The sequence below is a fragment of the Heterodontus francisci genome, chromosome 11 (genome assembly GCF_036365525.1).
Source record: "Heterodontus francisci isolate sHetFra1 chromosome 11, sHetFra1.hap1, whole genome shotgun sequence".
Lineage (NCBI taxonomy): Eukaryota > Metazoa > Chordata > Chondrichthyes > Heterodontiformes > Heterodontidae > Heterodontus > Heterodontus francisci.
Window position 1 is genome coordinate 62314933 of NC_090381.1, and position 24911 is coordinate 62339843.

The window sequence follows — 24911 nt, forward strand, 5'->3', positions numbered from 1 at the left end:
GTCACGACACAAACATGTCCCAGCAGCTGAGGGAACATGTGCCAGCCGGGTTCCCTGACAATCGGAGGAATGATGAGGACCAGGCCCCTGCTCAGCCCCACACTGATGATGATCCTTTGTTTGTTGCTATGAGAAGTCTGCTGGATGTGCAGCAAAGCCATGTGCAAAATATTTCAGAGATGCCTGAGGTCATGCGTGGCTTACAGCGTGTCATGGAAGAGTCCATGCAAGCCATGACGCCTGCGATGTCCCAGGAATTTGAGCGTACAGCTTCCTCAGTCGAGGGTCTGGTGAGCTCCATAGTGAGTCTGGCTGACCACTCGAGCCAAATGTGATCTGACCTGCACTCCATTGCTGTTGCCGTTGGCTCCATGCAGCAGAGTCTAAGCGAGAGGGGGTGAGGAACCTGGACCTCCCTCCAGGTCACCCTTCCCCTCAGGGAGACAGACAGGTGCCACCATGCACCCAGCTGGAGAAGAAGCACATGTCAGCTGCCCTGGGGCCTTCATCTCTGGACACCACTAGTGGTGTCTCATCCTCCCACCCGACATTGATGCCCTTACCTCCAGCAGCCAAGCACACGGGGGATACTCAAGCACCATTTCTGCAGACTCCCAGTAGGACGGAGCCATCAAGGCCCTGCTCCTCCAGAGAACACCCACTACAGTCATTCCAGGCAATGGGGCAGCGGACTGAGCAGACTGCCTCCACCTTAACTGCTAATATCAGGATAACACCTAGATGTAGTGGGAGAAAAAGGAAATTGAAACAGTTTTGAGCATGAAGGTGGCACAAGTGATGTACGTATTGTGAGAATGGAAAAGTTTGATATATTTTTATTTTAGTTGAAATTGGAACCATTCTAAATAATGAATTACACGGTTTCAGAAGGACGTACATACAAACATACAAATTAAGATTAGCAGTAGGCCACTCGGCCCCTCGAGCCTGCTCTGCAATTCAATAAGATCATGGCTGATCTGACTGTAATCTTGACCCCTGATAACTTTTCACCCCCTTGCTCATCAAGAATCTATCCACCTCTGCTTTAAAAATATTCAAAGAATCTGCTTCCACTGCCTTTTGAGCAAGAGAGTTCCAAAGACTCAACCCTCTGAGAGAAAAAAAATTCTCCTCATCTGTGTCTTAAATGGGTGACACCTTATTCTTAAATAGTGACCCCTAGTCCTAGATTCTCCCACAAGGGGAAACATCCTTTCTACATCAACCCTGTCAAGGCCCCTCCGGATCTTTATATGATTCAATCAAGTCGCCTCTTACTCTCCTAAATTCCAGCAGATGCAAGTCCAGCCTGTCCAACCTTTCCTCATAAGACAAACCACACATTCCAGGGATTAGTAGACCTTCTCTGAACTGTTTCCAACACACTTAAATTCTTCCTTAAATAAAGAGACCAATACTATACACAGTACTCCATAACTAATTCCCCAGACTCACTTTCTATAGGACCAACACTCGCTTTGTTAACTCTTTTCTTTTTTAAATATCTATAGAAACTCTTACTATCTGTTTTTATATTCCTAGCAAGCTTTCTCTTGTACTCTAATTTCAATCTTTTAGTTATTCTTTGCTGTTCTTTATATTCTATCCAATCGTCTGACCTGCCACCCATCTTTGCGCAATTATATGCTTTTTCTTTAAGTTTGATACTACCTTTAACTTTTTTAGTTAATCACGCATAGTGGGTCCTCCCTTGGAATTTTTCTTTCTCGTTGGAATGTATCTATTCTGTGTATTCTGAAATATCCCCTTAAATGTCTGCCACTACATCTCTATTGAGCTATCCCTTAACCTAATTTGCCAGTTCACTTTAGCTAGCTCTGCTTTCATGCCCTCATAATTGCCTTATTTAAGTTTAAAATACTAGTCTTGGACCCATTCTAATCTCTCTCAAACTGAATGTAGAATTCAATCATATTATGATCGCTGCTACCTAGGGGTAGGCTACCTAGACTTCACTATGAGGTCATTAATTAATCCTATCTCATTGCACAATACCGGGTCTAGTTTAGCCTGCTCTCTGGTTGGTTCCAGAATGTGCGGTTCTAAGAAACTATCCTGAAAACATTCTATGAACGTCTCATCTAGGTTACCTTTGCCCATCTGATTTTTCCAATCTATATGTAATTAAAATGCCCCATGATTATCGTCATACCTTTCCGACAAACTCCCATTATTTTTCCAGTATACTCTGTCCTACCACATTGTTACTGTTTGTGGGCCTGTACACCACTCCCCATGAATGACTTCTTGCCTTTATCATTTCTCATCTCTACCCAAACCGCTTCTACATCCTGAACTTCCTCTAATGTGCTAATAACATCATTAATTAACAGAACCACCCCACCACCTTTTCCTAGCTCCCTGTCCTTCCCAAATGTCATGTACCCTTCAATATTCAGGACCCAATCTATGTCATCTTGCAGCTATGTCTCTGTAATGGCTATCAGATTGTACATTTTTATTTCTATTTGTGCGATCAGTTCATCTGTTTTGTTTCGAATGTTACGTGCCTGTTATTTGAGTAACGTCTAGCCTTGATTGTTGATTTACTCTTAAATTTGTACTCTCTATCCCTTCCTGTCACGGTCTGTTTATCATTTCCCATATTAATACCTTCCTCTCTTGCCTTGTCTCCACTCTGATTCACCACATCTTCCCAAATTTGATCCCTTGCCCCCACTATTTAGTTTTAAACCCTCTCTACCTCCCTATTTATGTGGCTCGCTAGAACACCAGTCCCAGCATGGTTCAGGTGTCGACTGCCCCAACGGTAGAGCCACCACTTTCCCCAGTACTGGTGCCAGTGTCCCACAAACTGGAACCCACTTCTACCACACCAGTCTTTGAGCCACGTATTCATTTCTCAAATCTTATTTGCCCTATGCCAATTTGCAGGTGGCTCAGCTAATAATCCAGAGATTATTACCTTTGAGGTCTGCTTCTTAATTTGGTGCCCCGACTATGCAGAACCTCATTCCTTGTCCTGCCTATGTTGATGGTACCTACGTGGACCATGACAACTGGATCCTCCCCCTCACACTGTAAGTTTCTCTCCAGCCCTGAGTAGATGTCCTGAAGCCTGGCACTGGGTAGGCAAAACAGCCATCTGGACTCTTGCTCTTTGTTGCAGAGAAAAGTATCAATCCCCCTCACTATACCGTCCCCTACTACCACTACTTTCCTTTTTGCTCCCCCCTCTTGAATGGCTTCCTGTACCATGGTTTCATGGTCAGGTTGCTCATCCACCCTGCAGCCCCTACTCCCATCCAAACAAGCTGAAAGAACCTCAAACCTGTTGGACAATCGCAAAGGCTGAGGCTCCTGCATTCCTGCCCTCTGGGTCCCATTATCTGTCTCAGCTGCAGCCACACTCTCCTGTCCCTGACAACTGACCAAATCGGAAGATCCTATTCTAAGGGGTGTGACCGCCTCCTGGTGCAAAATGACCATGTAACTTTCCCCCTATTTGATGTGTCAGTGTCTGCAGCTTAATGACTCTGCGCCGAAGCTCCTTGAGCTGCAAACACTTACTGCCGATGTGTTTGACCTGGATCACACTGGCATCTAGGAGCTCCCACATGCTCCAGCTGTGACACATCACCTCTCCTGCCATCCTCAATATGTTTTAATTAACAACTTAATTATTTTATTCAATTATTTATTTTCCTTTTTTAGATATTTTATTAACCTTACCATCAGTTCCTGTACTATTTTAAACCTTCGGAATAGAATAGACCTTAACCACTTACCAGATGCTCACCAAACAGCTAGCTTCTTCCCCTGTAGTAGAGTAAGAACCAAATCGTACAGAGTGAAAAGGTTATAAAAAGCCAAGGAGCATCTCCTTCCCCTCCTCACCCAACTCCCTCAACTCACGAACTCCCAGCACTCTGTTCAAGTCGCACTCAGTGCTAAGTCACACTGAGATGACTGTATTTATATGTTCTGAAACTGAAGAGACTAGCTGAGCCCCAGGTACAGAAAAAACAGTTCAAGCTAGTTTCCTTAGTTAACTAACTATAGCTGCTCCCCACTGGATAGCTTGTATATCCCTACAAAGATGTTTTTTGGAGGCCTATGAGAGGAATGCAATGATGTTTGCAAAGCATCTCAGAAAATGCCCAGTGTCAATTTCTCATTTAAATTTGAGGCTTCAGTCTTCAATGATGGCTGTTTTCCTATTGATGATTAATAATTTTTTCCAATACTGTCACGCCTTACTTTTGTTTTCTGCAGTTATAATTGAACATTCCTTGCAGTGTAGTGACATTCATTGTAGCCCATGGACGATTTCAAATGCCAATCACATGGAAGTGCAGCACCATTTTAAGATTGCAGAGATGAATAAGACCTCATGCAAAATGAATTTCTGTGGCAAATTGTTATGTTTCTCCTCCCAATGTTTCTTGATGATGTGACTTATTATTGGCTGAAACGTGCAGAAAGTAGGTTCTTCCTGAAGTCCCTTGCATGTCTCTCCATGACCCTCACATCGATGATGGCATAGTTATCATTTTTGTTCCCCTCTTCATAATCATCCATATCTGAGGAGGCCTGTTCCTCCGCCTGCAGAATGTTGCCACATCTAATTGCAAGGTTGTGCAAGGCACAAGCAAACAATTATTCATGACACTGTCTCTGGCATGTACTGATTAGCCTTTCCAGAACAGTCAAGGCAACTGGATCGCATTTTCAGCATGCCAATGGTGTGTTCATTGATGACTCTGGTGGATGCCTGTGCAGCATTGTACCTCTCTTCAGCAGCGCTTTGGGGATGACGTACTGGTGTCATCAGCCATGTACAAAGTGGGTAATCCCTGTCACCCAATATCCATCAGTCCACTTCGGCTGGTTCCTTGAAAACTGCTGGCAGTTGGGAGCTCCTCAAAACAGGTAGTCATGACAGCTCCCTGGGAAACGTGCACAAACATGCATGATTCTTTTCCTGTGGTCGCAAACCAGTTCATGTTTCACCAGTGGAAGTCTTTGTAATTGACAAATACAGCAGGCTAGTCCCATGGAGCTCTAATGGCCACGTGAGTGCAGTCGATTACTCCTTGCACTCTCAGGAACCCAGCGAAGGCACCGAAATGTGCAGACCTTGCTGCCTGGCTGTCCTCATCTACAGGTAAGTAGATGAAATCATTGGTAAGTCGAAAAAGGGCATTGGTCAACTCTTTTATGCACCTATGGGTCGTGATATGTCACACATGTCGCCCGCAGATCCCTGGAAGGAGCAGCTAGCAAAAAAGAGTGCAGCAGTCACTTTGAGGGCAACTAGCATGCGATTCCCACCAAAGCCAAATGGCTGCAGGTCATGCCACAGGATCCTACAAATTTCTGTGACCATTTCACGTGACATCCTTAAGGGTGTCTGGCATTGCCTCTCTGACATTTCTAGGTAATTTGTCCTTGTCTTGAGGATGCAATGACGTGCCTGTATCTGTCTTCGATAATGCCGTTCCTGGTTGTTATCATTTGGAGCATCTCACCTTCCTGTTCTGCCTGTTGCTAACGCTCAGGCATCATGACTTGAGGTATATGAGCCCTCAATGGGTAAATAAGGGTTGTAATAGTGGTGACTGAATGAAAGAAATGGACCAGGGTTGCTTGCGTTGTGAGGGAGACCACTGAGAAAAAAAAAATGGGTGCTGAAATCAGTAGAAAGGGACGAAAAGGATTCGGTATAAAGAAATCCTATGCGACATCTCCTCCAGCGTCATCAGTGGCCATGGACTCTGGTCTGCCCCTTCCATGACTGTCAGGATGCTCACTTCATGGGGGTAAGTGGCTGTGCAAATGGGCTCTTCTCCCTTTAGTGGCAGCTTATTGCCTTGAATTGTGTGTGAACTTCTCCTACAAGAAAGAATGTGTTAGTGAGGTTGTTCTGAGGTGTTTGGAGATGGCAAAGTGGAATTGCTGACTCTTTGTGCATTTGTGTGTGTATGTGATGGCAGTAATGGGTAAGTGAGAGTTATAGTAATAGTGACTGTGTGCACATAAGGAGAAGAATGTTTAGTCAGGTATGGTGCCATGATTGCAGGACAGTGCAGAATAGTGGGAGGAGGGCAGTGTTCTGAGTGCTATGAGTTTTGTAATTAATGATATGGTGAGTGGTACTAGTGTGATCAGAAAGTATTTTAGTAGATTTTACCTTAAGAACTCCAGTTAAATCATTGAATTTCTTCCTGCATTGCAGCTATGTTTTAGGTGCAATGTTTCTGGCATCACGATCTCTTTCTGCTGCTTCCTGAGTAGAAGTCTGGAGAGTTTCCTGCTCCATGGGGGGAAAGGCTGTCCTTCTCCTCCTCACCATTGCTTGCACCAATGCTGCAAGTACAGCATAAGAGAACCTTGCTGCCCACATTTTCCTGCTTCAGCCATTTGCTCATTGAATTATTTTTACATCTCTACAGCCAGAATGCTCCTCCCTATTTAAAAGGACTCCTGATAGGCGTTGAGCCAATAGATAGCATAGCTACAAGCACAAATCATTGTAATTAGCAGGCAGCACAGATATTATGTGCTGTTTGCATTAGTAGTAACTGGTATGTATAGTTAGTGCATCGCATTCTTGTTCAGCTCTCAGGGCACAATGTACCCTATTGTTCTTGCAGCCAGCTGTTTCAAAACTTTTCATGAAAGGTGGCACAAACAACAAATTTTTCAGCAGAAAGACAACAATTAACCAGATGAAGACTTGCCATGGGTTGTTTTAGGAACTTGGAACTGAAGTGATTGCATCAATATGAACAGAATCTCACTATTTGGCTTATTGAGCTACGGCTAGGAAATGTTAAATAAAAAATAACATCCGAATGCATGGTCTCGAACCATTATTTCACAGGAAGTATTAGAAAATATCATTGAGAGTCTATGTATTCATTCCACATGTATCTCATTGAAATGCTGTCTTAATAGGGAGGTTGTACTATTCCTGATCATAATTGGTATGAAACCATCAATATTTATTTTGAATGTATTTGTCAAATTTTGAGACAGTCTGAATGACAAGCTCACAAGATAATTATGCATGAGGATAGCCATTCAGCAAATTCATCCATAAGTTCTCCCATTAGAGCATCCAATTGTTTATTAAAAGACAACAGGCTGTTTGCCTCCTTGACCCTTGCTGGAAATCTATTCCATACATTGATCATTCTTTGCATGAGGGAGAATTTTCTGACAATAGTCCTAAATTTACTTGCCACAGTTAATCTTATTTTGAATGCATGTGTTTACACAAGAAGAAAAAATACTTAAATAGCACTAAAAACTAACGGTAAAACAAAATTATTTACAAAGAAGAGTAAAGTATTCACTACCTGAGCTTTCCACAGTGACTTTCGTTCACTAACGACTCGATAATGGGTATCACCCATTAAAGCAATGAAAAGATTCAGCAGAAGAACAAAGCCAAAACACATGTACACCATATAAAGGACAATGATAATGTCAGGGATCTTGATGTCAGGTGGTCCTGGAAGTTCAGTGAGACCCATCATCAGCTGAAATAATGTGAAAATAGTGATGGTAAAATCCCTGAAGTACAAATAAGTATTTGGATCCAAGGCTTGAAAGTGAACATCGAAACCTATGATGTTTCAAAAATAAAGAAATCATTAAAAGATAAAAAAAAATGAACAGAATTCATGAAATAGAGAAAATGCTGGAAATACACAGTGGGACAGAAAATCCATGAATCTGTCATTAAGTGCTTTGATATGCCCACTGGGAACCTCTGCTCCCGGACTTTCCAGCGTCAGGGGGAGGAGTTTCCTCATTTGTACTTCTGCAGCAGGCACCAACTTGAATCCATTGGGCCAGAAAATCCCTGACTGAAAGCTGCTGTTGGGGGCCGCCAGCACATCTTTTCTTCAACTCTCCATTCATGGCTACCTCAGCCTCCTATGCAAGGAGACCAAGAAAAATGCGAACAGTTGATGGAGACTTCATGCAGATTCATTCAGATAGTTTGACTGTCCGCTGTGTATAGTGGGTAAGTTTACACAAGTCACCCATTTACTATCTTCTGTACTGCCATGATTCTTGTCTTGGATCCAGTTTCATCCCTGTCTACCCCACACTTATTATTTTCAATAGCTACCTCAGTGTTCCTCTCAAATTTCACTGTGCATTGTTTAGGTGTGGTCTGTCTCACCTATATCAGAGTTAGTGTTCTGAAAATATTCTCAGTTATTTTGAAAAATCATAGAATCACAGAATGGTTACAGCACATAAAGAGGCCATTTGGCCCATCACGTCCATGTTGGTTCTCTACAAGAGTAATTCACCTAGTTTCACTCCCCTGCCTTTCCCCGTAGCCCTGATTTTTTTCTCATCAGATAATTACCCAGTTCTCTTTTGAAGGCCTCAATTGAATCTGCCTCCACCAAACTTTTGGGCAGTGCATTCCAGATCCTAACCATTCTTCCTCTTGTTGTTGTTGCTTCATTTGCCTATCACCTTAAATCTGTGTCCTCTGGTTCTGGCTCCTTCGGCAATGGGAACAGTTTCTCCCTCGCTACTCTGTCCAGACCCCTATGATTTTGAATACCACACCTGAACCTCTATCAAATCTCCTCTTAATCTCTTCTCCAGGTGAACAGACCCAATTTCTCCAACCTATCTTCATCCCTGGAACCATTCTTATGAATCTTTTCTGCACCCTCTCTAATGCCTTAACATCCTTCCGAAAGTGTGGTGCCAGAACTAGACACAGTACTCCAGTTGGGACTGAACCAGTGTTTTATACAGTTTTATCATAACTTCACTGTTTTTGTATTCTATGACCCTATTTATAAAGCCCAGGATTCCATATGTTTTATTAACTGTTATTATCAGAGGACTGCAGTATTTTCAAAGAACCTGTTCCCTTTGAAATGCAGAACCATTGAGGCAACTATGCCTAATGTATTACTAAAGTGAACAATGGAGTACCATTCTCTAAATAATTTTAGGGTATTTTCTTTTATAAAATGTATGTATTTTAAATGAAAACTGGATAATACCATGTTTCTCCATAATTCATGGCTTGTTAACGAAATACAAACATGCAATTTGAAATGAGTTTCAACCTGTCCTGAGACCTTCAATGATGTGTGCACATATACCCCCAGATCCCTCTGTTGCTGCACCCACCCCCCATTAGAACTGTACTCTAATTTATATTGTCTCTCCTTGTTCTTCCTACCAAAATTAATCACTTCACATTTTTCTGCATTAATTTAATCTGCCACTTGTCCACCCATTCCACCAGCCTGTCTATGCCCTCTTGAGGTTTATCACTATCCTCCTCACAGTTTACAATACAATACTTCCAAGTTCTGTATCATCTGCAAATTTTTAAATTGTGCCCTGTACACCAAGGTCATTAATATATATCAAGAAAAGCAGTCGTCCCAACACCAACCCCTGAGGAATCACACTATGTACCTTCCGCCAGTCCAAAAAGCAACAGTTTACAATTATTCTCTGTTTCTTGTCGCTCAGCCAATTTCATATCCATGCAGCTACTGTTCCGTTTAATCCATGGGTTAAACACAATTTACCCTTAACAAATCCATGCTAGCTTTCCTTAATTAATCTATGTTTATGTAAGTGACTGTTAATTTTATGCTGAATTATCATTTCTAAAAGCTTTCCCACCACTGAGGTTAAACTGACAGGCCTGTAGTTGCTGGGCTTGTCCTTACACCATTTTTTGAACAAGGGTATAAACATTTGCAATTCTGGCACCACACCTGAACCTAAGGAGGATTGGAAGATTATGGCCAGTGCCTCTACAATTTCCATCCTTGCTTCTCTCTGTATTCTTGGATGCATCCCATCTGATCCTGGTGACTTATCAACTTTAAGCACAGCCAGCCTATCTAATACCTTCTCTTTATCAATTTTTTGTCCAACCAGTGTCTCAACTATCTCCTCTTTCACCATGACTTGTGCAGCATCCTCTTCCTTGTTAAAGAAAGATGCAAAGTACTCACTTAGTACCTCAGCCATGCCGTCTGCATCCATGTGTAAATCCCCCATTAGGCCCCTAATCGGCCCCACTCTTCCTTTTACCACCCTTTTACTATATATGTGCTAAAGAAGAGTTTTCGATTCCCTTTTATGTTAGCTGCAAGTCTCTTCTCATACTTGCTCTTGCTTTTCTTATTTGTTTTTAAACTTCGCCTCTGAACCTTCTATATTCAGCCTGGTTCTCAATTGTATTATCCATCTGACATCTGCCATATGTAATTGTTTTCTGCTTCATTTTATTCTCTATTTCCTTCGTCATCCAGGGAGCTCTGGATCTGTTTGCCCTACCTTTTTCCCTCACGGGAATGTACCTTGACTTTACCCGAGCTATCTCCTCAGTCATAATTTTTACATCAGCTTGCCAGGCACTGATTTACACTGAAAATAAAAAAGGGAGGCACTGAGAGAGGCAATAATTTGAATATGTAACCCTGTAAAGCTGAAAGCGGTCAAATATAGCAGCATGGATCGTGAGACTGACTTGCGGGCAGCAGGTTCCAGATTGGAAGGGGAATAATGTCCATGCAACTTCAGTTTCTGTTTTTTTACTTCAGATACCCAGCATTTACAGTTATCCCATTAATTATTTTCTCACTTTTTGTTCTTTTACTGTCCTTTCAGATGCAGTTGTGAATAATGATAAAGGTGTAACAGATCATGATGTAGAATCAGTTTGGGTGGAAATAAGGAAGAGCAAGGGAAAGAAATCACGATTGGGAGTGGTCTATAGGCCCCCGAGGAGTTGCCTCTCTGTAGGACAAGGTATTAATCAGGAAATAATGGAGGTGTGTAAGAAGGGCTCTGCAATTATCATGGATGATTTTAATCTGCATATAGACTGGACAAATCAAATTGGCAAGGGTAGCATGGAAGACGAATTTGTAGAGAGCATCAGGGATTGTTTCTTAGAACAATACATTGCAGAACTTACCCGGGGACAGGCTATTTTAGATTTATTAATGTGTAATGAGGTGGGATTAATAAGAGATCTCGTAGTTAAGGATCCTCCAGGGGGAAGCGATAATAACATGGTAGAATTTCAAATTCAGTTTGAGGGTGAGCAACTCGGGTCTCAAATCAGTGTCTTCAACTTAAACAAGGGCAATTACAGAGGTATGTTGAAAGAGTTGTCTAAAGCGGGCTGGAAAAATAGACTAAAGGGAAAGTCAGTAGATGAGCAGTGGCAGACTTTTAAGCAGGTATTTCATAACACTCAGCAAACATTTATTCTGGTCAGAAGGAAGGACTCGATGAGAATGATGAACCACACGTGGATAACAAAGGAAGTTAAGGAGAGTATCAAATCAAAAACAAAGGCATGCAAAGTGGCGAAAGCTAGTGGTAGGCCAGAGGATTGGGAATTTTTTAGGAACCAGCAACTAAAAAACTAATAAAGAGGGAGAAAATTGATTGAGAATAAATTGGCAAGAAATAGAAAAACAAACAGTAAGAGCTTCTATGGGTATATAAAAAGGAAGAGAGTAGCTAAAGTAAGTGTGGGACCCTTAGAGGATGAGACTGGGGAATTAACAACAGGGAACAGGGAAATGGCAGATAATTTAAACCAATATTTTGCATCAGTCTTTACAGTGGAGGACATTATAAACATCCCAACAATAATAGATGAGCAAGGTGTAAATGGGAGAGAGGAACTTGTAACAATCTCTATCACGATGGAAAAGGTGCTTGACAATCTAGTGGGACAAAAGGCAGACAAGTCGCCAGGACCTGATGGCCTGCATCCAAAGGTTTTAAAAGAAGTGGCTGCAGAGATAGTGAAGGCATTGGTCATAATGTACCAAAACTCACTGGATTGCGGTAGGGTACCAGCGGATTGGAAAACTGCTAATGCGACGCCCCTATTCAAGAAAGGAGGGAGACAGAAAGCAGGAAACTATAGATCAGTTAGCTTAACATCTGTCATTGGGAAAATGCTAGAGTCCATTATTAAGGAAGAACTAGCACGACATTTAGAAAAACATAATGCAATCAAACAGAGTCAACATGGTTTTATGAAAGGGAAATTATGTCTGACAAATTTGTTAGAGTTCTTTGAGGATATAACAAGCAGAGTGGATAAAGGGAAACCAGTAGATGTAGTGTATTTGGATTTTCAGAAGGCATTCGATAAGGTGCCATATAAAAGGTTATTGCACAAAATAAGAGCTCAGGGGATTGTGGGTAATGTGTTGGAATGGATTGAGGATTGGCTAACACACAGAAGGCAGAGAGTCGGGATTAATGGGTCTTTTCCAGGTTGGAAAGCCATAACTAATGGGGTGCCACAAGGACAGGTCCTAGGGCCTCAACTACTAACTATCTATATTAATGACTTGGAGGAAGGGACAGAGTGTAGTGTATCTAAATTTGCTGATGATACAAAAATAGGTGGGAAGGCATGTTGTGATGAGGACACAGAGCATCTGCAAAGGGATATAGATAGGTTAAGTAGTGGGCAAAAACTTGGCAGATGGTGTTCAATGTGGGAAAGTGTGAGGTCATCCACTTTGGTAGGAAGACTAAAAAGGCAGATTATAATTTAGATGAAGAAAGATTAAAAAATACTGAAGTACAGAGGGATCTGGGTGTTCTTGTACATGAAACACAAAATGTTAGCATGCAGGTGCAGCAAATAATTAGGAAGGCAAATGGAATTTTGGCCTTTATTGCTAGGGGGTTAGAGTTTAAAAATAGGGAAGTCTTATTACAACTGTACAGGGTGTTGGTGAGGCCACACCTGGAGTACTGCGTACAGTTTTGGTCCCTGTATTTAAGGAAGGATATACTAGCATTGGAGGCAGTTCAGAAGAGGTTAACTAGGCTGATTCCTGGGATGAAGGGGTTGGCTTATCAAGAATGGCTGAACAGGTTAGGCCTTTATTCATTGGAGATTAGAAGAATGAGAGGTGATCTTATTGAAACATATAAGATTCTAAGGGGGCTTGACAGGGCAGATGTTGAGAATATGTTTCCACTGGTGGGGGAATCTCGAACTAGGAGACATAGTTACAGAATAAGGGGTCACACATTTAAAACTGAGATGCGAAGGAATTTCTTCTCTCAGCGGGTGGTAAACCTCTCAAATTCTCTACCTCAGAGAGCTGTGGAGGGTAGATCACTAAATGTATTTCAGGAGGAGGTAGATAGATTTTTGAAATCTCAGGGAGTCAAGGGTTATGCGGAGCATGCCCAAAAGAGATGAGGCCTGCGACAGATCAGCCAAAATCTTATTGAATGGCAGGGCAGGCTTGAGGGGCTAAATAGCCTTATCCTGCTCCTATTTCTTATTTCCTTATGTTCTTATGTTCATTGCCTCGCTAAAATGATCATACTTACTGCATTAGCTTCCAGCTTTACAATTAAATCTATTCAACTTGTTATTTCTCTCCTTTACGCTCTCCATTTTATTTTGATCAGTGTTATTTGCCAGTTTTCTATTTTAATAAAGGATTGGCTCCCAAAACGTTAATGTATCCTTTCTTTTCACAAATGTTGATGGACCTGCTGTGCATTCCCAGCATTTTCCGTTTTTAATTCCGAGTTGCCGTGCTTTATTTCTACCAATACATTGTATGTTTTACCTACCTGCACCAAATCCAATAATGACAATTATCAGAACGTAACAAAACCTCATGAGGTCACCAAAGATCATCTAAATAGAGAAAAGAGAAAATAGTATATTGGTTTCATTACTGACAAATGGATTATGATATCGTGAACCGATGATAGTAAATTTGAAAGCATCCAAAAGTAGAATCAAATATACTGCAAATAAACTCTGATAATATCAACTCCATTTTTTTGTTTAAGGAAAGACTGATCTTACCATAGATTTTACTATTTTAGAGATTTTGACTCCACTTACTTTCCTTACATCAGCTAATTGCCATGTGCATATAAAATATCATGTTAAACCTACTGGTCTGCCATTCATGTTCTGCAGGGCTGCTAACTACAGACACCACAACGCGAGTTTGGGCCCAAAAACTAGACGGTAAGTTGAGACTAATCGAATTAATTTCTTGCAGGAACCTTACAGCCCACACAGAGAGACTTTCATTCCATCAGTTGGATTTCTTTTCTGAGCTCAGCTCCTGAGAGATCATGATCTTTTGCTTTAAAATACACATTACTTTTGTTCCTTCTTGCACCATTATTTTAAGGAGGTACAACAACAAAGATGAAAGTAGGAATGTCGTAGTACAAAAATGTTTAGAAAAACATTACTTTTTTTTTGGCCCTTCGCCTCCCAAACAATGGTGGTGTCCAGTTTGAAATTACAAAAACAGGTTATGAAAATCAATAAGTTGTTGAAAAAATTAGTTACGAAAATTGGGCACATATAACAAATGTCAAAGCCAAAAAACTAACTTGTAAATGAGTAAGTCAGTGTTTCCTTCTGGAGTGACAGATGATCAACCACACGAATATTCATGCAATCTTCAAATAAAAAGAAACACAGGACCCTTAAAAAGGGACACCATGCTTATAATTAGAATGTTCAAGTTGATTTTTGGATGAATGACATATTAAGAAAATAAACTACCAACCTTTTGTATCATGATACACAAGGGACCAAGTAACTTGAATCCACGTGCAAAGTAAAGGACATTACACCAGGCACTTATCAGAGCATACGCCATTATAACTGTTTCCCATTCATGGTTCAAAACTCTTAGTATCATGGTGATTAGAACAAAGCAAGCATAAACAATCCTGGAAATCAGAATTAGAAAACAATTTCTTAAGTTATGGTAGAAAGAGAAAAAGTCTTATACGAACAAACATACCAACATACGAATTAAGAGCAGGAGTAGGACACTCAGCCCTTCAAGCTGCTCTGCCATTCAATAAGATCATAACTGAACGAATTACTCCACATTTCCACCTACCCCCGATAACCTTCCACCCTCTTCTTATCAAGAAATATCTACCTCTGCCTTAAAACTATTCAAAGATTCTGCTTCCACTGCCTTTTGAGGAAGAGAATTCCAAAGACTCATGACCCACTGAGAGAAAAAACTTCTCCTCATCTCTGTCTTAAATAGGCGACCCCTTATTTTTAAACAGTGACCCCTAGTTCGAGATTGTCCCACATGGGGAAACAACCTTTCCACATCCACCCTGTCAAGACCCCTCAGGATCTTATATCTTTCAATCAAGTTGCCTCTTACTCTTCTAAATTCCAGCGGATATAAGCCGAACCTGTCCAATCTTTCCTCGTAAGACAGCCCGCCGTTCCAGGCATTAGTCTAGTAAACCTTATTTGTAACGCCTCCAACGCATTTACATCCTTACTTAACTAAAGAGACCAGCACTGTACACAGTTCTCCAGATGTGGTCTCACCAATGCCCTATATAGCTGAAGCATAACCTCCCTACTTTTGTATTCAATTTCCCTTGCGATAAATGATAACATTCTATTTGCTTTCCTAATTACGTACTATACCTGCATACTAACCTTTTGTGATTCACGCACTCGGACACCCAGATTGCTCCGCATCTCAGAGCTGTACAATCTCTCATCATTTAGATAATCTGCTTCTTTTTTATTCTTCCTACCAAAGTGGACTATTTCACACTTTCCCATATTATAATCCATTTTCCAGGTCTTTGCCCTCTTACTTAACCTATCTATATCCCTTAGTAGCCTCCTTATGTCCTCTTCACAAATGATATTCCTACTTATCTTTGTGTCATCAGCAAATTTAGCAACCATACCATCGATCCCTTCATCTAAGTCATTTGTATAAATTGTAAAAAGTTGAGGCCCCATCACAGATCCCTGTGCCACACCACTCATTACATCTTGCCAACCGGAAAATGACTCATTTATGCCTACTCTCTGTTTCCTGTTAGCTAGCCAATCTATCCATGCCAATATGTTAGCCCCTACACCATGAGCTTTTATTTTCTGCAATAACCTTTGATGTGGCACCTTATCAAATGCCTTCTGGAAATCTAAGTACAATACATCCACCCTTTATCCACAGCACATGTAACTCCTTCAAAGAACTCCAATAAATTGATTAAACATGATTTCCCTTTCACAAAACCATGTTGACTCTGCCTGATTACCTTGATTTTTTTCTAAATGCCCTGCTATAACATCTTTAATAATAGCTTCTAACATTTTCCCTATGACAGATGTGAAGCTAACTAGCCTGTAGTTTCCTGCTTTCTGTCTCCCTCCCTTTTTGAATAAAGGAGTTACATTGGCTATTTTCCAATCTAATGAAACTTTCCCCATATCGAGGGAATTTTGCAGACGTAAAAGTAAACCATCAACTATCTCACTAGCCACTTCTTTTAACACCCTAGGATGAAGTCCATCAGGACCCGGGGACTTGACAGCCTGCAGCTCCAACAATTTGTTCAGTACCACTTCCCTGGTGATTGTAATTTTCTTGAGTTCCTCCCTCCCTTCCATTTCCTGACATACAGCTAATACTGGCATGTTACTTGTATCCTCAATAGTGAGGACCGATGCAAAATATCTGTTCAATTCGTCTGCCTCTCCTTATTATCCATTATTAATTCCCCAGACTCACTTTCTATAGGACCAATGCTCACTTTTTCAACTCTTTTCTTTTTAAAATATCTATAGAAACTCTTACTATCTGTCTTTATATTTCTAGCTAGCTTTCTCTCATACTCCAATTTTACCTTCCTTATTAATCTTTTAGTCATTCTTTGCTGTTTTTAATATTCTGCCCAATCTTCTGACCTACCTCCCATCTTTGCACAATTATAGGCTTTTTCTTTAAATTTGATACTATCTTTAACTGTTTTCATTAACCACAGATGGCGGATCCCACCCTTGGAATTTTTCTTTCTCGTTGAAATGTATGTATTCTGTGTATTCTGAAATATCCCCTTAAATGTCTGCCACTGCATCTCTATTGACCTATCCCTTAACCTGGTTTGCCAGTTCACTTTACATAGCTCTGCTTTCATGCCCTCATAATTGCCCTTATTTAAGTTTAAAATACTAGTCCTGGACTCACTCTTCTCTCCCTCAAACTGAATGTAAAATTCAATCATATTATAATTGCTCCTGCCCAGGGGCGCCTTAACAATGAGGTCATTAATTAATCCTATCTCGTTGCACAATACCAGGTCGAGTATAGCCTGCTCTCTGGTTGGTTCCAGAACGTATTGTACCAAGAAATTATCCCAAAAACATTCTATGTACTCCTCATCTAGGCTAACTCTGCCCATCTGATTTTTCCAGTCTACATATAGGTTGAAATCCCCCGTAATTATCGCTGTACCTTTCTGACAAGCTGCCATTATTTCTTCCTTTATACCCCATCCTACAGCATGGTTAATGTTAACTGGCCTGTACACCACTCCCACAAGTGACTTCTAGCCTTTATGATTTCTCATGTCTACCCAAATTGCTTCTAATTCCTGGTCTCCTGAACTTATTACTTATTACTCCCTCTCTATTACGCTAATACCATCATTACTTAACAGAGCTATTCCTCCACCTTTTCCTAGCTTCCTGTCCTTCCTAAATGCCATGTACCCTTCAATATTCAGGTCCCAATCTATGCTGTCCTGCAGCCATGTCTCTGCAATGGCTATAAGATTGTACATAGTTATTTCTATTTGCGCTCTCAGTTCATCTGTTTTGTTTTGAATGATACGTGCATTCAGATACAGAGCCTTTAGTTTTGTCCTTTTATTATTTTTGCAACTTCTAGCCTTATCTGTTGATTTACTCTTAGATTTGTACGCTCAGTCCCTTCCTGTCACGGTCTGTTTATCATTTCCCATATTAATACCTTTCTCTCTTGCCTTGTCTCTACTCCTTGATTTACCATATCTTCCCAAATGTGATCCCTTGCCCCCACTATTCAGTTTAAAACCCTCACTACTTCCATAGTTATGCGGCTCCCTAGAACACCGGCCCCTGCACAGTTCAGGTGTAGACCGTCCCAATGGTATAGCCACCACTTTCCCAGTACTGGTGCCAGTGGCCCACGAACCGGAACCCACTTCTACCACACCAGTCTTTGAGCCATGCATTAATTTCTTTCATCTTATTTGCCCTATGCCAATTTGCATGTGGCTCAGCTAATAATCCAGAGATTATTACCTTTGAGGTTCTGCTTATTAATTTGGTGCCTAGTTCCTCACACTGACTGTGCAGAATCCCTTTCCTTGTCCTGCATATGTCATTGGTACCTACATGGACCACGACGACTGGATCTTCCCCCTCACACTGTAAGTTCCTCTCCAGTCCTGAGCAGATGTGCCAAACCCTGGCACCAGGCAGGCAACACAACCGTCTGGACTCTCGCTCTTTGCTGCAGAGAACAGTGTCAATCCCCCTAACTATACCATCCCCTACTACCACTACATTCCTTTTTTCTCCCTCCATTTGAATGGCTTCCTGTACCACTGTGCCATGGTCAGTTAACTCATCCACCCTGCAGCCCTCACTCTCATCCAAACAAGCTGAAAGAACCTCAAACCTGTTGGACAATCGCAAAGGCTGAGGCTCCTGCACTCCTGCCCTCTGGGTCCCCTTACCTGCCTCAGCTGCAGCCACACTCTCCTGTCCCCGACCACTGACCAAATCAGAGGACCCTATCCTGAGGGGTGTGACCGCCTCCTGGTACAAAATGTCCAGGTAACTATCCCCCTCCCGGATGTGTCGCAGTGTCTGTACCTCGGACTCCAGTTCAATGACTCTGAGCCGAAGCTCTTCAAGTCCCAAACACTTACTGCAGACGTGTTTGCCCTGGATCACACTGGCATCCAGGAGCTCCCACATGCTGCAGCTGTGACACATCACCTGACCTGCCATCCTTAATGTGTTTTAATTATTTTATTCATTATTTATTTTATTTTCCTTTTGTTATATATATTTTGTTAAGCTTACCACTAGTTCCTTTACTATTTTAAACGTTTGGGTTAGAATGGACCTTAATCACTTGCCAGATACTCACCAAACAGGTAGCTTCTTCCCAAACCAATCACCTACCTGCTTGCCTGTGATGTTTGATGCTATGTTTGATTTAAATTAAATTAAATTAAACGCTTACCTGTATACTCACCCCAGCGGCTCTGTTTCCCTGCTCTCAGTGTTGATTGTGCCATCACCCTGATGTCACTTTTCGATTTTTTTTCCCTCCTCTGCTTCTGCTGCTCCCGCTGTGCTCCTCTCTCTCTCTCTCTGCTCCTGCCATACTCCTCTCTCTCGCTCTGTCTCCAGTCTCCGACTCTGGGCTTTTGGTACACTTTTTAAACCTCCGCTCCCGCCATGCTCCTCTCTTTCTCGCTATCTCCGGTCTCTTATAAAGTCGTTGATACTCCAGAGGAGATTTTGTGCTATGGTGTATTGCAGGCTTTTTTGCCCAGTTACTAAGTAAAGCGAGGCAGTAGTGCAGTAGATTGAGTGTCTGCCCCCAAATCTCCATGGTTAGCTCATTTTAATAACTGTTCATTGCTGCCTGTCCTGTGCTTTTGGGCTTGTGCAGAGAGCAAGCCTAATAGGGAGCTACAGAAAATTTGACCAGTAGGCCTAAATTCAAGGTATGTGCACACTTCAAGGTGAGGCTACATATGGAGATGCTATTGTTTCATCCTTTATAAAGTTTCAAAATTAATTTTACATATTTGTCAGGATTTCTAAGCTTGTGGGAGGGGAGAGGTGATAGGCATGAATGAAGTGGTAAGCATAAAATAAAATTATTTTCACGTGATGGAGCAATACAACACCTGATGCTGTTTGTTGTCCAGAAAAATGAATATGCAGCTGTATGAAGTGGGTTGCCCTGCATTTCTTCAGAACAACCCTCCCCATAAGACAGCAGTGCACTATTCTTGATATAGGTGGTGATCAGGTCAGCACTGTGTACACTGCGTGCAGGATATGCAAACAGATACAAAAAACAACTTTTTAAACGGAATTTCATAAGGTAAGGCTATCCATTAGTAACATATATTGGGGAAAAAGTTTTCCACAAAGTATTATCAGTGAGCATACTTACTGTTTGCCTCCCATAATCTTAAAAGTTTAAATTTAAAAGACTGTATCTCATGCATTTATAACCTCAGTAAGGTATGCCTTCACCTCACAATGTGTAATGCAAAGCCTTGCCATAGTCATGTGTTCCAAGGGCTTCACATCTCCTTCATGTAAAACAACTTGGCTATGTAGTTACTTAATGAATTTCAGGTCTCCTTGCAGGTTGTACATATGTTTGTCAATATACAGGTGTTCGGCCAACTTTCAGCATTTCAATATTACTTGCTTAGTATGATGGCAAATCAAGGGCCTATTCCTAAACTACAGAAAGTTGTCCCTATTGAAATATACATCGAGAAAGCGCTTCTCCTCTGATGTGGCTAAGTAGCTCAGGTGGTGTTTGTTACCACGGATACCTGGCTAATGATGGGTCTGTGCAATCTGCTTCAGCTGCATGCAGACTTTCCCCTGATCATTGCTGTGCATTTTCTCTTTATCCTCAAGCTCCCCAAGAACAAGAGAAATGACCACAGGAATACCAATTCTATCCAGCAGGGGTATATTCCATTCAAAGGCAATTCCCTTAAATGGTAGAATGGTGAAAAAAAGAAGAAACGTCCACAATCAATCTGCCAAGTGGCAAAAAAGAACAATGTACCTTAAAGGGGATGGAAAACCCCCCAAAAAACTATAGTATTGCTGTTATTTGCAAAATCCTTAAGAATCTAAGATCTGAAAGCTGATGAATTAGTATGGAAGTACACCTGTTTTATGCAGTCACACAGCATGTGGGTGCAGACATTAGAAAATGCAATGAGGCCAGCCTCACTTTAACTTGTATACTTTTCAGACCATAATGAGGTTTCTGCACTCCAGCAGCACACAGCTCCTGGGCCCCCAGTACTGCCCAGTCAGCAAATACTGGGCTTTGCATTCCTAACACATTTTCAGTGCTCCCACTCTGCCTAAAAACCTTCTACACCCCTTAGGCTTGCGCACACCTGAGCTGCGGGATACATCAGAGCAGAAAAGGTCCCCTTATATTTATTTTAACATGGTGTGATACATTAAAGAGATAGTGTGTTGCCAAATTGAGAGTTTGCAGGAGGATGTGAGAATTTCTTCTATTTTTTTTAAATTTCAGCTCTAATACATTTTAGTGCCAAATACAATTGGTGTATATTATTGCAGCCTCCTTTCTGAAAAAGGCAATACCACTCTTCAAAACATTAGATAGCATGTATATTAAATGAATGCTTTTTCAGCAATGAACATTGTACCATTATAAGGCTGGATTTTATTTTCCTGCCACTGGGAGTGGCAGTGGGTGAAAAAAGCCACCATGCTGCCATGATCTAGCTTACGACGGTTCATTTCCATAGGCAGGGTGGTCCCCCCACTACCCCCCCCATCACGTGGCAGGGGCAGGCTCTGCGATGCCAGCAACGGCGTCAGCTGCCTTTGCGCAGGCGCTGGCACCATTTTTAAAGGGCTGCCTGACATGCAGAGAGAGAAAAAAGTTCAACCCTGGATTCCCCCCCCCCCCCCCCCACTACACTGTACATAAATGTGTGATCGCTTACCCCCCCAATGCACAGAAAGTAAATGCTAGCTAGCCCCATTCCCCCCCCCCGCCCCAAAAAAACTTAAATTGAACGTTTGACCTCTCCTCCCCTGCAAACAGCAGAAAGTGCAGAGGCCACTATCCCCCCAACCCCCCCACACTAGAAATGCAGAGTTGACCCTATTCCGCACCCCCCCCCCCCCACCCCAATGCTACTATACTAAAAATCCTAAGTTCCCCCGTTCACCACCTTGGTGGTGCCAGCTTTCCCTGGATGGGAAAGTGAAGGTGCGTGAGTGCCGGCTGCCGCACTGAAGATCACGGACAGCCGGCAAGATTGCTGTGAAAGGTATTTAAATATATGCCTATTGTCATACATGCCCCCCACCTGCCATGAATGAGGCACATTAATTTGCCACATGGACATTAAATTTTAAAATTGTTGCTGGGAAGAAAAGAAGGCCTATTACAAGGGATTGCCAAGCCCCTCGCTGGAAGGACATTTTTTGCATTTTACCAGCAGACAGTGTTGGAACAAAGGAGCTATCCCCTGACGCACCCTATACGCAGAACTGACTTGGTCAGACCAGTTTAGACACATAACCAACTGGCTGTTTGAGGTTTTTTTTGAACTTTCCACAGAGAATTTGAACTCAGAAAAGCTGTTTGCTACTGGACTGAAAAGACTTCTCATGGCTGGCTTGCCGCAGCCTCTCCTATTTGCTCTCATTGCTCTCACCAGCTTCAGAATCCATTGAAGACATAGGAACCCCGAGAGAGAAAGGTCTCCTACAGTGAACAAGGTTTAAGAAGATACTGGGCCCCAACGAAAAGCAAGATCTACCTACAAGCAAGGACTACAGCGAGCTCGAAGCTCAGTAACAAAAACCCCTCTTCAGAGATTGCCTCAAACCTCTCCACTATTTTTCTTCTGCTCTTTTCTGTCTCAATTTGCATGTGCGTATTTTGTATGCATGCTGGTGTGGGGCATGGCATGTATCCGTGGGCGTTAACCGAATTAGAGTTTAAGTTTAAATTTTAATAAATTTCACTTTTCTTCTTTAAACATGAGAAAACCTGTTGTGCTGGTTTCTTTGCCTCATAATTTGAAAGTGGTGAACAAGGATTCACCAAGGGGGATCTCAAAACGCAGTATGTTTAAAAGTATATCCTGTTACAGTAAGACCAGGTGAAGGCTGAAAGGGACCCCTAGACACCTTTCTCACCTGGTCGTAACACCTATCACCTAGCCTTTATTTAAATATTTAAAGTTGGACCTGTCGCCAAGTGGCGGGGTGCCACCACGAAGCCTCGCCACCGCTGGGAAGATCGGGCCCGGCAATCCCGGTGTTTGGCTCTGCAGCGGGTCGCTGCCAGTGTGATTTTCAGGCCCCCCCCCACCGCCATGGGCCTGATGTTTGGAGCTCAACAAAATCCAGCCCATAGTATTGCATATCAGTCAATATAATGCTTCAAGGCTATTAATACAACTTTAATATTACATATGTGAACACTTCATCAATTTTGTTTTTGCTCTGCAATTTGGTGATTACAAAAAAGCCCTCAGAATCACACACACAAAATCCTAACAAATTCCTTTTCCACTCACCTTGCTTCTTTTGGTTGCAGCTGGCTGCTTATCCTTGATCCTGAAGTTGTGGGCAGATACATAGAGATAATGACAGCCAACGCTGTCAAGAACCCTGCAAATTCCAAGCCATTCTGTAGAAATGTGTGGCAGCCATTTGGCATGGAGAACACTCCACAAACAGCAATGAAATAAATACCCAGTTCATTTGGGGATTTTTTTTTTTGTGATGTTGATTGAGGAGCAATGACCAAGAGAACCTTTTCACTTCTTTGATTAGTGGGAAGAGATTTTTAATGTCCATCTGAACAATCAGTCAAGAAGTTGGTTTAATATTTCATTCAAGGAATGGCACCTCCAACAATGCAGTACTCCTTCACTATTGCACTACAGTATCAGCCTAGATTATACGTTCAACCCTAAAGTGCAGCTTGGATCCACAAGCTTCTGAACCAGACACAAGAACATTATCAATTTAGCCATGCTGATGCACATTAGCCCCTAGAATTTCATTTGCCCCTTCCACCTCCACAAATCAAATTAGCATTCCCAAAAAATTCTCTGCAAAACTATTTTAAAAAGGTAAACTACTCATCACTCTTCTCTATACATGCTACACACAATCATCCTGAATAGAAATTGTCACTCAATTAAAATTCCCATGTAGTTCAAATGCATAGCACAATAGAATTTATTCAATTGTACTCAAGTACATTAATACATACCAAGTATAGTTTGACTGTTTTTAGAACATGTTGATTTTTTAAAAAATTAAGTAAATTAATATTTGTTGCCTAATTTAATAAGCATTACATTTTGATCTAGTCAAGGCTTATAGGGGGCCTGCAGGAAAGTGGAGTTAAGAGTACAATCAGATCAGCCAAGATCTTACTGAATGGCAGAGCAGGCTCGAGGGGCCAAATGGCCTACTTTTACTCCTATTTATTATGATCTTATGATCGAATTTTACTTTCATCCACACAGTCCAGCCTGTAATCTTTAAAACAGCACCAAGAAAACTGAGCTTTACAAACACCTTATTACTTGAGGAAGAATACTAGATTTGTGAATATGAAAATCTAATTAAATCATAATAGACTTTGATTAGTACAAACCGAGTATTCTCAGTTTTAATATAGCTTTAAATTTCTATAAAATACTTCAAATGTTACTGTTACAATATGGTATAAATTGTTACTGTAGTAGAATAACCTTCATAATTTCATAAAAGATCATAATGAACTTTAATACATGGTGAAAAAAAATCACAAAGGGTGTAGATGTAATTTAATTTAAACATGTCTTACATTGTAATGTGAAACGGACCTCCAGTCACTGTGTTCCCAAAATATTTTGCAGGCCCTATGTGAATCAGTCGTGGAATCTGAAAAGAGAAAATAATCAGATGATAATTCACTTTGCTGTGGAGAAGGGAATGAAACAGCTCAAATTAAATTTAAGAATTTGTTTAATATATGGTATTGCATTCTAAGCATTGCAAGCAAAATAAAAGAGATGAGGTCCCTTTGTATGGAAAAGACTTAACTTGCAAAAATGAGTACTGATCAATTTTAAGTAAGTATTTACCCATGAGTCTGCACATACATCTATCAAAAATATACTGAAAGTCTAACATCTAATTACAAGCCTAATATCTGGTGAACACATCCTGTTTATCACACTTTCAACCTATTGTTGCATTTGTGTTGTCATGTATTATTGATCAGCTC

At 41.4% G+C, this 24911-nt stretch overlaps 1 protein-coding gene across 1 annotated transcript in view; it reads right to left on the reverse strand.

Moving 5' to 3' along the window:
* LOC137374885 (transient receptor potential cation channel subfamily V member 5-like) overlaps positions 1 to 24911 on the reverse strand; it is a 177559-nt gene that overhangs the window by 16237 nt on the left and 136411 nt on the right. Inside the window, exons 10-13 of the mRNA XM_068041462.1 lie at positions 24489 to 24565; positions 14598 to 14763; positions 13633 to 13699; positions 7350 to 7618 (exon numbers count right to left, since the gene is read on the reverse strand). Coding sequence (XP_067897563.1) covers positions 7350 to 7618; positions 13633 to 13699; positions 14598 to 14763; positions 24489 to 24565 — 579 coding nt within the window. The remainder of the gene's footprint in view (positions 1 to 7349; positions 7619 to 13632; positions 13700 to 14597; positions 14764 to 24488; positions 24566 to 24911) is intronic.